The 13578-nt window shown below is 40.2% G+C and overlaps 1 protein-coding gene across 3 annotated transcripts in view; it reads left to right on the forward strand.

The window, feature by feature from the left end:
• Nucleotides 1-12702, forward strand: part of CNST (consortin, connexin sorting protein) — a 100462-nt gene extending 87760 nt beyond the window's left edge. For all 3 annotated transcript variants that reach the window (XM_090044825.1, XM_090044815.1, XM_090044833.1), the window contains 2 exons: nt 1023-1158; nt 6099-12702. In XM_090044825.1, coding sequence (XP_089900951.1) covers nt 1023-1158; nt 6099-6304 — 342 coding nt within the window. In that variant the 3' untranslated portion in view covers nt 6305-12702. The remainder of the gene's footprint in view (nt 1-1022; nt 1159-6098) is intronic.
• The last annotated feature ends 876 nt before the right edge of the window (nt 12703-13578 follow it).

A 13578-nucleotide genomic window follows, 5' to 3' on the forward strand; every position in this document is an offset into this window, starting at 1 on the left:
GACTTCTGTAGGACATTGGTTCTGAACCCTTTTGCTCAGGCTCCCTTCATGCTGCCATTCTGCCATCTCCTTACTGCTCCACCACCCATCACATCATGTTCTGCTGCATTTGCTACTGTTATTTTTCATCTCTTCACTGTCTTTATGGTATCTCCTTTATGCTCATTTTAACCGTATGTGTGTGTGTGTCTGTGTGTGTGTACACACATATATATATATTCTTCACTCCTTATTTTCTCCCATCCCAGTGGCTTTCCCTGTCATTTCTGTGCTCACCAGAAACATCATGATGCTCAGGATCTGGCCACATGGGACTACACAGCAGATAGTCTTGCAGCAGAACTGAATACTGCAAGAGGAAAAAGGAGAAGCTTTGGCCAGTGACCTGCTGCCCACAATGCTGTTTGTGAGCTGTTCCCATAGCTAGACGCATTTTGGGGCTCCTTTTACAGAAGAGGGTTTTGAATTGTACAGCCCTGCTTTTTTATCCATAGAGTATGTTACAGTAAGGAACTTGAGCAGTTCCAGACTAGTCTGTTGCTTCCAAGGAATGCCAGTCACAACACTGGAAAATTAATCTCACAATGTAATTTCCAAGAGTAGTGTGATGGTCTGTGCCAGGGTATTGCCTTTGGAGAGACAGAAATGCACTTAACTTTTATTCTTTGAAGACATCTTATACAGACCAATACTGGTTATTCCACATGAAGTATGGCTAAACTCGTGCCAGGACTATGGTATGGTACATGATCAAAGAAAATTGATCTATGGGTACTTAACTGTGGGAAAAGGTGAAGATGAATGTTCACCCAGCCAGTGAAGGAATGATACTGCAAGTTGACACTTCCAATGTTCTTTGTATTTGGAGCTGCATACATTCAAGAATCAGTTTCATGAGAGCAGTAGTGTTACAAAAATCATCTAATTCCCCCTCAAAGCCAGTAATAAATGGGTTTCATGTCTGGATTTTTACCCACTGTTCTGACAATGCACCAAATGTTTCTTATAACTTCTCTTCATAGACTGCCCCAGCAGAAGGACTGGTGTCCATACTAAAGAAGAGAGATGACAGAGAAGGAAAATCACTTGCTCAAGTTCAGCAGAAGCAGACAAAGAGAAGAGTGAGATTCCAAGAAATGGATGATACCTTGGATCAAGGTACCATACTTCATGGCTTTTTTTCTAGTGTGCAAAACAAGTCCAAACTAGTATATACGTATGAGATAAGTGTACTAAATTAATTGTATGTACTCTGTGCACCTGTCTGACTTGTGTTGGCTTGCTAGTGAGGGTGGTGATAGGCTGTATTAAAACTTCTAGAAATGGACAAAGATGCTCAAAGTTGCTTGTATGCCAGCACTGGGGGAAACAGTAAACACATTTATGTTCTCAACTTTGGGGCTGTAAAGGACAGCTCCTCTCTTTTCTATCAGCTGCTTAGATGTCCCTCGATTTCATTTTTAATGTTTGGCATAGAAAAGCAAGTAGCTGGTGTTTTAATTATCCAACATCAGTGGGGTGCAAAAGCCTTGCATGTTTGCTTTTTCTTGTATCCCATGCCCACTACAATGTACCAGCCTACTCAGAAACCCGGTTTGTATGACAGAGGGACTGGTAGGCTTGAAGTTTTCGTCTTGGTTTGTGATAATCTTGGGCCAGTTTGTTTGCAATTGAAATCTTTAAATATGTTTGATCTTTGTATAGTGGTGAGTTAAATACTTGCATAAGAAAACTGTGTTCTGCTGTCTTTGGCATAAGTTTTACTGTAGTCCATCATCACTAGCTTTATGGCAGCTTCATCACAGCAGTGACTTTCGTGGGACTTGTGCTCCACATTTAAGCTGGATGCAGCCCAAAAAGGCTTCACTGTGTTATATAGCCAGAACTTCACGTTCTTACTCTGAGACTGTTACCGCTTGTCACCTGAGATTGAGTAATTCATACGTTACAGAACCATTTAACTGGAAAGTAGTGGAATATTTATTTGTATCTAAAGTAATAATTGATGGGAAGAAATGTATAGTTTTTCTCATCTGAGATGAGGGTGAATTATATCACGGTTGCTAGTGGTGTAGGAAACTAACTCTGTCTCCTCCCTTTATGACTGAGAGTGGGGGGTGCAAGAGAATCCTGGAGATTATGGAATTTGTCTCCGTTCCTTTTCTTTTCAATGGTGGGAACTCTCAGTGCTGCAGATCTCCTGACTCCTCTGCCACCCTCCCACGTCCAGGTGAAAGTGTTTGATCCTTTGTGGGGAAGGTGTTTGTCAGATGTTTGGATCCATTAGCAAAAGACTATCTCACACTTCAAAACTGCTTGGCATGATGGGCAAAAACAAGTATTGTGGGAGGAGGGCTCAATTTCCCTTTGGAGCTCCCTATGCTTAAAGTTTTGAGAGGTCAGACCCTGGCCACTACATGTATAGGAAGATGTTTCTCTGTACACACAGAAAGCTTTCTCTGCGTTTTTCAAGGTAAAAGAAGTGGGTTTTTACCTGTTGGTTTATTTGCTTTTCAATTTAGACCCCCTGGGAGAGATTATGCAGGGCTGGGACAGAGACCTATAGATAATCTTTTTCTTTTATTCCTGTTCTTTAGAATGTGTCTTGTTTCTCATATAGACCAGAATATTTGTCTTTTAACCTGCTTGGTATCTCCTTTTATATAGAGTGCCTGGAAATACTGTCTTGCCAGGGGGTGGAGCATTAAAAGCTCATTCTGCTGGAAGTAGAGATGTTTGATTTAACTCTACTGTAAATAATGATGAGAATGTCAGGGATAGTCTATTATGGGTATTTCAGACTAGTATTGAATATATTATTGACCAAAAAAATTAGCCAGGCAGCAATTTTAACAGATTTGGAACTAACAATATCTTGTAGCAGAAACTGATCAGACATCATTAGAAATACGAAAAGGCTGCTCACTTTGAGCACAGTAGATATTGTGGCTGCATCTTGTTCCACTGAAGTTAACTTTTTCAATCTACCAGAAAGTGTTAGCATGGAGTTCCTCAATATATTTTTTACTTCCCCTAGGATTTTACTAGCATACTACTCTGTTATAATTCTGGCATCCAGGGGTTTTTAAACACAGTGGTTTTCAAACTTCCTAAAGTCATGCAACCCTTTTATATAATTTCTTCTACTGTTGAACTCCTACCCCTGGCTCCTCGGGCTGTGTCTGCTGACACAGAGCCAAACAACCCGGCTGAGTAATGGCAGATGACTACGGATGACAGCACCCCCTCAGGCTGGGGTTTGAGCACTCCTGCTGTAGACTTCAGTGTGCTTCACGGGAGTAATTGAGCAGAATTTGACCCTGAAACATAGGTTTCTCATTCTGTAAATCCTAAACTGTTTAGGGCAGGGATGTCAAACTTGCCCCAAGCTGGATCCAGACCATAGGGATTCCTCTCAGATGAGATCCAGAGGGCCAGCAGCAACTGCAGTGGGGCTACGTTCAAGTGCCCATGCAGAACCGTGGTTGGGCACAGGGCTGGGTGGTTGCTAACAATAGCCTCATCCATCAAGGTCTAGGGACCCCAAATTCTGCAGTATCCTCAACTTCCAATAGTCCTCCAGATTATTGGTAAACCCTGGTTTTACACCCTTGGTTTAAGGTAAGAAATATGATTAAAGCAGATACTTGGCTTTGTCTTCTGCATGTTGTTTAAGTAGACGGAATTAAGTCAGTTTACTTTTGTTTTGATTACTCAGAATGAAGTATGCACATCATTCATAAGAGGACTATTGTAAATAAGAGGAATATTGTAAATAAAAGCTTGCATGTGAGTGGATCTATTCTAGGTTTGTAAAGTGTATTTTAAGGCACAAGCATAATTCTTTCATTCTAAGAATCACATTTTCCTGGCCTCACATCCACAGTTTACCTAGGAGCCACTGAAACATTCCAACTCAAACAGGGTCTCTTTAATCCAGAGAAACGACAGGGGAAGTACTCAAACTCCTCCTCAGCCACAATTCAAGCTGAATACCCAGGACTCATTTTGACAAGTATTAGTAGCTATCCAGTGAGTTACAGTATAGGTGATAAGAGAGCAAGGGGTAACTTATCTGTAGCTCTCTTTCTTATGTGGAGTTTTACCTTCTCTCTGCAGCTGTAACTATATACAAGAGCCTGACATTTGAAAAGTACTGCGTACTTGCAGCTCAGCTGAAGTCAGCTCATGATCAGTTATCATTGTATAGTATGTATTGCAATTTTTTTCCTACCCACATTCAGCCACCACATTTATCACATAATCTTAGTTTCTGATTGTTTTAGATACAATATAAATGGCTTAATTTTACAGTTTAGCTATAAAACTGATAGTGAGAGGGGGAAACACTTAGTTTAGATCTGTTTCTGCTACCTCTTACAGATGTTTTAAATATTACTTATTTCAGTAACACCTAGAGGTCCCAACCCAGGGCTTCACTGTGTTCAGCAATGTGGAAATGAATCTCCAGGGTTGGTCTTTGCATTGAAGAGCTTATAATTTAAATAGACCAAAAGCCTTAGTATATATTTCCCAACAAAGGAAAAGATATTAAAAAAAATGGAACTGGGCTTTTGTTTTTGCTCTGTGTAGAAAGAGTTGTTGAAATTTTGTAAAATACTTCACTTTTATGAAGTATTTATAATTGCACAGTATGTTGCAAATGACTCTTCCTTATTTATGTGTGGTGGTAATTACTGAGGACTTCTTGACATGCTGGTGTAAGAGAAGGTGGAAATGTAAACCAAAATACTTGTATCTATATAATCCCCTTAGGATACTGTATTCTAAAGTAAAAATGCCTTCATTTGGGTTAGCTGTCTCACTTGGGAAGGAGTTTTAAACTAAACTGCAAAAGTTGTTCTTATGCAGGAACAAGTGTCCATAATGGCCACCATATATACTTATATAAAGTATAGTGGTGTAACTGGTAGACATTTCCTGCATAGATAAATGCTGACTGGAAAACTTGTCAGAGTATAACAAAAGATCTCTTCTCTTTGAACTGACAGGGAGCCCTTGCACCAAAAGTAGTAACATATCCTTAATCCTCCGTGTAGGATTAACGATCCTTCCAGCTACTGGGCAGTACATTTGTTTGTAAGCACTTAAAATTGTATTGTGGCTTGCATACAGATAAAAAGCCCCCAAAACTTCCAGTGTAGAGCCAGCCAAGCCCTTTTTATGCAAAAGGTTTGTAACAGAGTATTTTTTTTATTTGGAATGTGTCATTTTTTTGCAAGAATTCTGTAAATTAATCAGATCAAGTTTTGCAGTTTAGTTTTCATTCTTGAATTTTGTATTTCCCCATACATTTTCTGCTCTTTAATTTTTATAAAACTGGACAAGTTTGAAAAAGTTTGACTGGAAAAAGTAGGAGGAAACCCTGTCATTCTTTCTGTTGCTGTAAGTGGATCAAGGGGAAGAAAGGGTAGGACAGAAGAAAGACAACGTTTGAAAATATCTATTCGAAAAATAAATTTGAATTTTAAATTTCCTTTCAAGCTTCCCATCAAAGAATGATATGTAATTGAAGCAACACTCTTTTATGAAACACATTTCCTAGCAAAGTCTGGTTTCTCTCCCTCCCAACTCTCGCCTTCCAGCCCCCCCTGTCAGAGGAACTTTCTCCAGATAACTTTTAGCTCTCTCTTGCAGTCGAAGACCCTGGAATGTAAACATTATGCATAGACTTTTCTTTATTATTTCAGGTCCTTCTGCTGCAGCACACAGCCTTCTAAGTATAAAATGACTCAGCAGATGAGATCAACAAAAGTAACAGGAAGGGCATAAAGAAAGGGTAGACAACTGTTGCAGAAATAGTCAGATGGTTATGTCGGTTTGGGCAAAAACTGATTTTTTTATATCGACACAGAAACGCATATATTGAATCTTATGGCAATTTTATGGGTGTATTATGACTTGGGATAATTTTTTGTCACTGCCACACAGAGATCCAGCACATGCTATACTTCCTGGCCCCTCACTGGATAAAGCTGATCTGAAATATCTTCTGGGATTTCATGCTGTGCATCTCAATAGGTACAAAGCTTTCATACAGCCTTTTGTTTTACATGTTCTTTTTAATGTATTTACAGATGAAGTTGCTGGTGGCTCCTGCATTTTGTTGATCCTGCTGTGCATAGCAACAGTTTTCCTTAGTGTTGGAGGGACTGCACTGTACTGCACCTTTGGTGACATGGAATCACCTGTATGTACTGACTTTGCAGCCAACGTGGACTTTTACTACACGCAGATATTGCAACGTGTGGAGGAACTCAAACACTGGATAGCCTTCTCATAGTTGAAATGAGCAGGAACAGCACACCAAGAGCTCACCAATGGTTACTGGGGAGAGTAAACACAATTATGATTTCAAGGTTTCTGTAATGAGTCCCACCTTCAGGTGTGGCATAGCTGATGATGTAAACCTAACCCCTAAATAATAACTGAAAAGAACTCTAAAATAGTAATCAGGTGGTGGAAAAATCAAGTGTTAAACTATAGCAATGTGGTGTGGGAGAAAAATAAAATGTCATTCTCTTCACTGAATAAATATTCACTCATCATCTTTGGGAAGTGAAGAAAAAAGAAGGAATCCTCTATACAGTCTCCTATTGCCACATGTTGTAAGCAATCTTTGCAAGCTTAGGGAAAAGACCATTTTGATTTACAGCTGTTTGCCTCCAGCTATCATGCAATAAGTCTGTGTTTTATGAAAATACGACTTTATTTTTCTTTTAAGTCTTAATGTCTGTCTCCATTTTTAATTCTCCTGGTAAGCAGTGTAATTTGGGTGGAGAGAGGAGAGTGCAGTGGCATTAATAATCCTCATCCTTGCATCTTTGATTTGTGTGTTGGCTATTAAAGGGATAAATCTGCAGGCACATTTTACCAAAATCTCTAGAATTTTAGTCTCAACATTCTGTGGGAAGTTTGGAAATCTGGAGAAATTTTAAATCTTGGCCTCTTGCAGCAAACACCAAAGAGTACAACGACTTTCAATAAATTACTCTGACTAATAATATTAAAGAAGTTTTGGTCAATTAAAAAAGGCATAGGGATAAGAGTTAGGATACCCAAGTTGTCTTTCTAGCTTTGTCACCAACTGGCAGTAATGGCTCCATGCCACAGTTTGTTCCTCTGTAAATTGGGGATAATGAAGTTTGCTTTTAAGTAGAAAAATGCATTGCAATAGGTACTTGAACTTGAGTTTCCTGCATCCCAGGTGAGTGACCTAACCACTGGCCACAAAAGGTGGTCAATATCTCTCATCCAGTGAGCATTCATGTATATAAAGTAAAACAATTTAAACAGGGGGTGGGAACCAGCATACAGATAGACTGGCACTTAGGATATTGTCATGGGATGTAGGAGACTTGAGTTCAAGTCTCTACTCCAAATCAAGTGGAGCGGGAATTTGAAAATACAGTTACCACCTCTCAGATGAGTGATCAACCACTGGGCTATGTGCATAACAGCAAGTGAATAGAAAGACAGGCATCTACCCCAGACAGTTACCCTGAAGAAGTCTTCTTCCCCACTGTTTTTAGTGTGGTGTCCAAATTTGTTCACATTCTCCAAGAACCTCTACTAGACTAGGCCCCACAGGTGAGAAGGAGCCTTTTGTCTGAGGGCTTAGGCATGAGCTAGGGCACCAACCAGCTTGGCAGTGTCAGAACTTGTGTGGGTTGGCTCCTGGTGAGTTTTAGGCATTTACAGGGCTTAGGCAGCTTTTAAGATGAGGTTTGAATGTTCTCCATGGTGCCTGAACATTGGATTCATTCAGCTGAAATTGCAGGCAGACACCTAAATCCCCTGTAGACCTAGCTTCTGGGGTTTGATCTGCACTGGAACAGATGACAAAACTCCTATTGACTTTTGTAACACAGGATCCAGACCATTGGCATCAAAGTCCCACTAACAGTTTGTGGGTGTTGGGAACTCAGTGTTTAAGTTTAAATGAAAATGAGCCTGAAATGTTTAAATGAACACAGTGCTTTTGAAAATGTGATTTAAAATCCCTTTATTACCACAGCAGGAGTGGATGAATTCCTGGTGTCACTGCACCTGCACTTTGACTTGAGTGAAGTTTTTCCTTAACTTCTTGTAGGACTGGCGATAGAGCAGACATGGAAGTATGTGGCCTGGAAGTTGCATAAGTAGAAAGCAGGAGATTGTTGCTGCCACTGCAACTGTGCGGTTATCCGGACATGACAGTAAGTGGAAGCAACTCCACCATATCCCAGGTGTTCCAGGACCTACTCCTGGGTTGGAAATGAGGATTCCATGTCTCTTTCCCCATCTCCCTCCTCATTCCTGCAGGTGTGTTCACCTGGCTTTGCTCCCGGGGCTGAGGTTTGAGTCTCCACATTTGTCCTATTTTTTTAGTCTGCATTATGTGCAGGTGCAAATATTTGCTATTTACATTTTAGTAATGAATTCTTGTAATTTTAATTTATTTTCTTACCTTCACATTTGGTAGAGGAGGGAACGACTGCTATGATAGTGAAAGGCAAAATTGATTTTCAGGGCCCTTTGTGCTCATCTTGGCCAGAATATTGCAACTGCTTCTGCCAGTGGCATAATGGATTTAGCCAATGGTAGAGTCCTGAAGTAGGTGTTGGTAAAAATCTATTTCTGCTATATCTCAGGACAGTGTTCTTAGGGGCTGCAATTCACTCCACCCAACATTTTACGTGCTTACTAGTGTTGTATGATACATTATGTCCTAGTCTAGGACTGTACCACACAAAGAAACATAAGATCAAAGGATTAAGGCATAACTCAGAATATTAAAAAAATCATGCTTTTTGGGATTTACAAATGAATTGCCCCTCTAGCAAGCTTGAACACTTCTAATGCACTCTCATCCTTAAAGGATTATTTGTAAAGTGAAACTTAAAATCACTTTTTTCCAGAATAAGGTGCATGTATGATTTAGTTGTTGTTATTCCTAGCACTGAGCCTGAGTTGAGTTATACCTTAAAAAGCCTTTGTTGTAGCTTTATATTAAAACTAATAATTTAAAATCTCTAGTTTAATGCAAAATGTTTGTTTTCTAAATGAAACTTGAGAATAACTTTTCTTTTCTCCCCAAAGGGACTTTTGTTTTACAGTATTGTAATGCTAGGGTAATCTATAAAGGTTATGGGATAGTTGCTTTTTTATCTCAACGTGTTACTGGCTGGTTCAGTACACCACTTTGAGTTTATTTATTTAGTTTAGATTGATTTTAAAGAGATTCTCTTATATTCTTCTTTTTTGTAAATTGCTGATGGAGTGTTGAAAAGCATGCATGTTGTTGTTAAAACCTTGTATTTATAATTTCTGTGTAGTTAGTGTATTTTTTTGGGTTCCTGTAACTTTACATTCAGTGTTTTAAGCCTTTTAAGTTTATTTTGAAAGTAATGATGGTTGATTTCAACTTTAAAAATTCTTGTTTTTAAGTTTTGTGCACTCTGTCACCAAAAACTGCAAGAGTTATAGCTAAAAGTATTTATTTAAAAGTATATCAGATATAGAGATAAAGGATTCTTATTCCTTAGCTTCTTTTTATTAGAAACTATTTTAAAGCCATTTTATTGTGAATGTTAAAGAGAGAAAAGGCAACACCATTTTTAAAAATCAATTTAACTTACACTCTGTGACCAGTCCCTGTACTGTGTGGTGTGGCTGTGTGGTGCTTTTTTGCCAGTGCAAAACCACCCTAATGCCCTCAGAACTGGCCATAGGGGGATCACCAAGTGCAGGGAAATTCTTTAGTGGCATGGATCCAGCATAACGTCCTCTCCACCACCCACCTATCTGCCACACTGCTGCTACGGTACGTGTCTGGGAGTTTCAGCAATCCTTAGTTAGTGATCCTTAATTAGTGTTATTTAAAGAAGCCCTCCAGCTGCTCCGTCTTACCTTGAGGTACTAGGCTGGCACAGAAGCAACCCAAGATTGAGGGAGCTCCAAGGTCACTGCTTGGCTACTGTGTTGAGCTGTTCAGCCTTGCACTGGAACTCAGTATCTGAGCCTGAACTATATTTCTATTCACGTTGCTTTGCAAAACATTGAGGGTACTGATTTTTGTTTTATGCACAGTCTTGTTAACAGAAATAGGTCATGTGCTCTAGGCTGCATCTGCAAACACTCAGTGGAGTTAAGTAGTAAATTTGTTATACTTCGAACTCAGAGCATTTTAGAAGGAATGCCAGCTTGGGTCACCATCCCATGCATTTTGTTCTGTTTGGATTGTCGCACAGGATCCACCTCTGTGGTGTCTGAGTGTTTAGAGCCCCACAGGCAGCCTGGTAAATCCCAGCTAAACAGTTAACTTAATCCCTCTTCTGTCCAAAAATGTTTTAGCTCATATTATTACGAGAAGCAGCAAAGATTACTGTAACCAAAAGGAATCAGAGGGGAAAGAAGGTATGTTTGTCTGTGTGCTTATTTTATGTCTTTGACAGCCTTTGGTGTATAGCCAATTTAATTTCCTCTCTCCACTCCCCCTTATTTGTCTGGGTGTACCACAGAGCACTAGGGAAGAAGCAAAATAATTCTAAAACAGTCTTATGTGGTTGTGAAACCACAGCAGTTGGCAGGAGGACTCAGAGACTGGTGGTGTCCTCAGAACTACTGAAGCTCATATCTTACACCGAGATTTCAAGATGCCAGTGTTTGTTTGGTTAAAAAGAAGTGCCCATTCCTCCACCTACATCAGCAGTTGCTACACTCTGTTTCACACACGTGTGTGTGTATGCACGTGCACACCCACATATGTGAAGTCTTGCAAATACCTTTGCTTTTATACATCAGTGCCTAGAAGAAAAATGTATAATTCTGATTAATAAATTTTCTGTATTTCGCAATGCGCCTCTTTTCTGTGGTTAGTACTGAAGCTCTGTGAGTGCAAAACAAGCCTGAAATCTCAACAAAAAAAAATTAAGTTGAAACTGGTTTCCTACATGATTGGGTGACATTCCGCTTAATGACCGAAAGGGCCATTACCTATACATTGAAAACATTATTGCCTAAATCTAACATAAAAACACCAATCTGAAGGCACCAACTCCTATTTGTAATGAATCTAATCTTAGCTACTCTTAGCAACAGGAGGAAATAACTGTATTTGAGACCATCAACCAAGCTTGTAATTGAAGTACTGTAGTAAAGAATAAATAAATTAATAAAAAGTGTCCCAGAGCAAATACTGAACATTTGAGTACTGTGATTTATAAACATGTTTCAAAAAAATCTGTCATAGGAAATATTTCCACTGAAAGACAGTCATCTCAAAACATCAAAACTCCACCCAAGCCTTATTAGCATCTTGATTTAGTGTGGTTTATGTCACATGTCATTTCTGAAGCCCAGAGCTGAAGGGAGTGGCATAGTAAATATTTCTTGAGTCCCCAACCTAAGTGGAAAGTTGTGCCCATTTACAGTTGGGTAGGTTGGGGCAGCGTCTGTCATGAGTCTTAAGTGAGGTTTAAGCTCACACCTCTAGCACTCGAAGTAGCAAGATGCCTAACCCGTTCTACTGCACCCCTATCCTAACCATGTCTGTACATCAAGCAAGTTGTTTCATGCTATGGGGAGGGCAGGCTGGGGGGTTCATTTTGGTTTGTTTTTTAATCCAAGCATGTTTGTTTTGTAAATTCCGTACTAGCTTTGTGTTGCTCAGTGATTTTTCCCTCCTGTTGTTCCATGGATTTCTTGACCTGTCAAATGAAAAGCCATTTTTGCAATACTTAGTTTCTGAACACGACTTGTTTTTAGAACAATTTAATTTCAACCCAGCATTCTAAATGCTAATGGGCAGATTTTAACTTTTCAGTGAGAGAAGAGTCAAGAACTGAAGAAATTAAAAAAATATATATCTCTCTGGGTTTTGAGCTTTTAGGGTTGCTGTTGTCAAGTGTTTCTTTATAGTTTTGAAAACAGAAAACTAAAAAGAGAAGGGAGATAACCAGAACATTTATGTTACTTTGTTTATTAACTCAGAATCAGGGGCTTTTAAGAAAACGCCAGAACTCGCTAGCCTTACAGATGAAGTTACAGATGATGCCTATGTATGATTTTCTTGTCTGTAAGCATTGTTTGCTATTGTTAAAGAAATTTCAAATAATGAATGACTTGATAGCTCCAAGGTGAGGAATGCTGATCTTTCACCTCTGAATTGTTGATTACTGTGCAGAACCTGGCTGGCGTCCACAACTGGCAAGTGGCCTTTGTCCAAATGGTGGATGCTGTGAATCTGTGTCACAGGACAAAATGGCCCAGCCAGGTTATGCCAATTTAACTAAAGCGGTTGCGCACACACCAGGGGCACCCTTCATCCCTCCCTTCTCCCCTACAAGGTCTTTATGTGCCACCTCCACCTCCATATTTCAAGAACTTGCTGCAGCCCGATACCAGCAGCTCTGTCATCCATTCTCCCATGTAAGGGAACCCCATTCTCCTTCCATGTCTTCTCCCCCTTATGCCATTCTCTACCAACATGGCATTTCTTCCTTCCCTCCATTTACCCTTCCTCCTCTTCCCCACCATGGCTCTCTGGACCCTCATTTCTCCTCCTTTGCCCCACATGCCAATTTTCTGCTCCTCATTCTACTTGTCCCCTTCACCCTTGCCCCTCTTTGTCCATTTAAGGGGCTCTGCATACCCTTTCATTCCTCCCTTCTCCATCATACCTGAAACTCCCCTGTCCTGCCTCTGCCTTCTGCATATGAGCTGTGTGTACCTCGGATCTTTTCTGCCTTCTGTACTCTTTTTCCTCCACCAGGGGTTCTGTGTGCTTCCTGCCCTGCTTTCTCCCTTCCTTCCCACTAATTGTATTGGTTTCTACCTGAGAGATAAGCCAGTCAGGCTTTCAGTATTTCTAAATAGTACTGGAACCATGGGGCAGAGCTGACATTGGCTATATTGTTATAAACCTCTTTGATCTTCAGCAGTTCTTCCTAAATATTATTGGTTCTACCAGGTGCTTAAAACCTTGATATGAAGTACCACATGCTAATTTTGATCTTTGTATACATTTATTTTAGGCCTAAAGAGACTTGTCTTCAAATATTTTGGACTCTATAGCAAAACAATATCTACAGAAGTCCAAAGCATTTGACTATAACAGTCTGGCCCATGGGCTAGATCAGGCCTATGGCATGAGAGGAATCAGTGGCAAGCAGCTCAGCCAAGCCCATCGCTTTCTCTGCCCTGTGTCCTGCCACTGATCCCTTTCACAGCCCTCCCTCCTCTCCCCCTCTCCCCTATGACAGATGCTGCTTACACTGTCTCCCTTTGTCTCTCTTTCCCTCCCTTCTCTCTGATATTGGCAGCCACCTTCCTCCCCTCTCCCCTTCTTCCTGTCTCCTCTACCAGAGGAGGATGGTGGCCAGTGATACAGCTAGGCTATAAGTACCCATTCAGCTGCTCTACAAGCTTGAGAACCACTGGACTATTATCACCCTTTTAAACATATCAGGGTTTTAGACTAGATGCAACAGAAATCCAGGGAAGCAGCTATTCTTACTGTTGGTCATTTGGGCTATTTCAGCTTAAGCAAGTTCCTGCTGATTCATTTCTGTATTG

Source organism: Crocodylus siamensis, chromosome 1, assembly GCF_052110815.1.
Source record: "Crocodylus siamensis isolate JL-2025a chromosome 1, ASM5211081v1, whole genome shotgun sequence".
NCBI lineage: Eukaryota > Metazoa > Chordata > Crocodylia > Crocodylidae > Crocodylus > Crocodylus siamensis.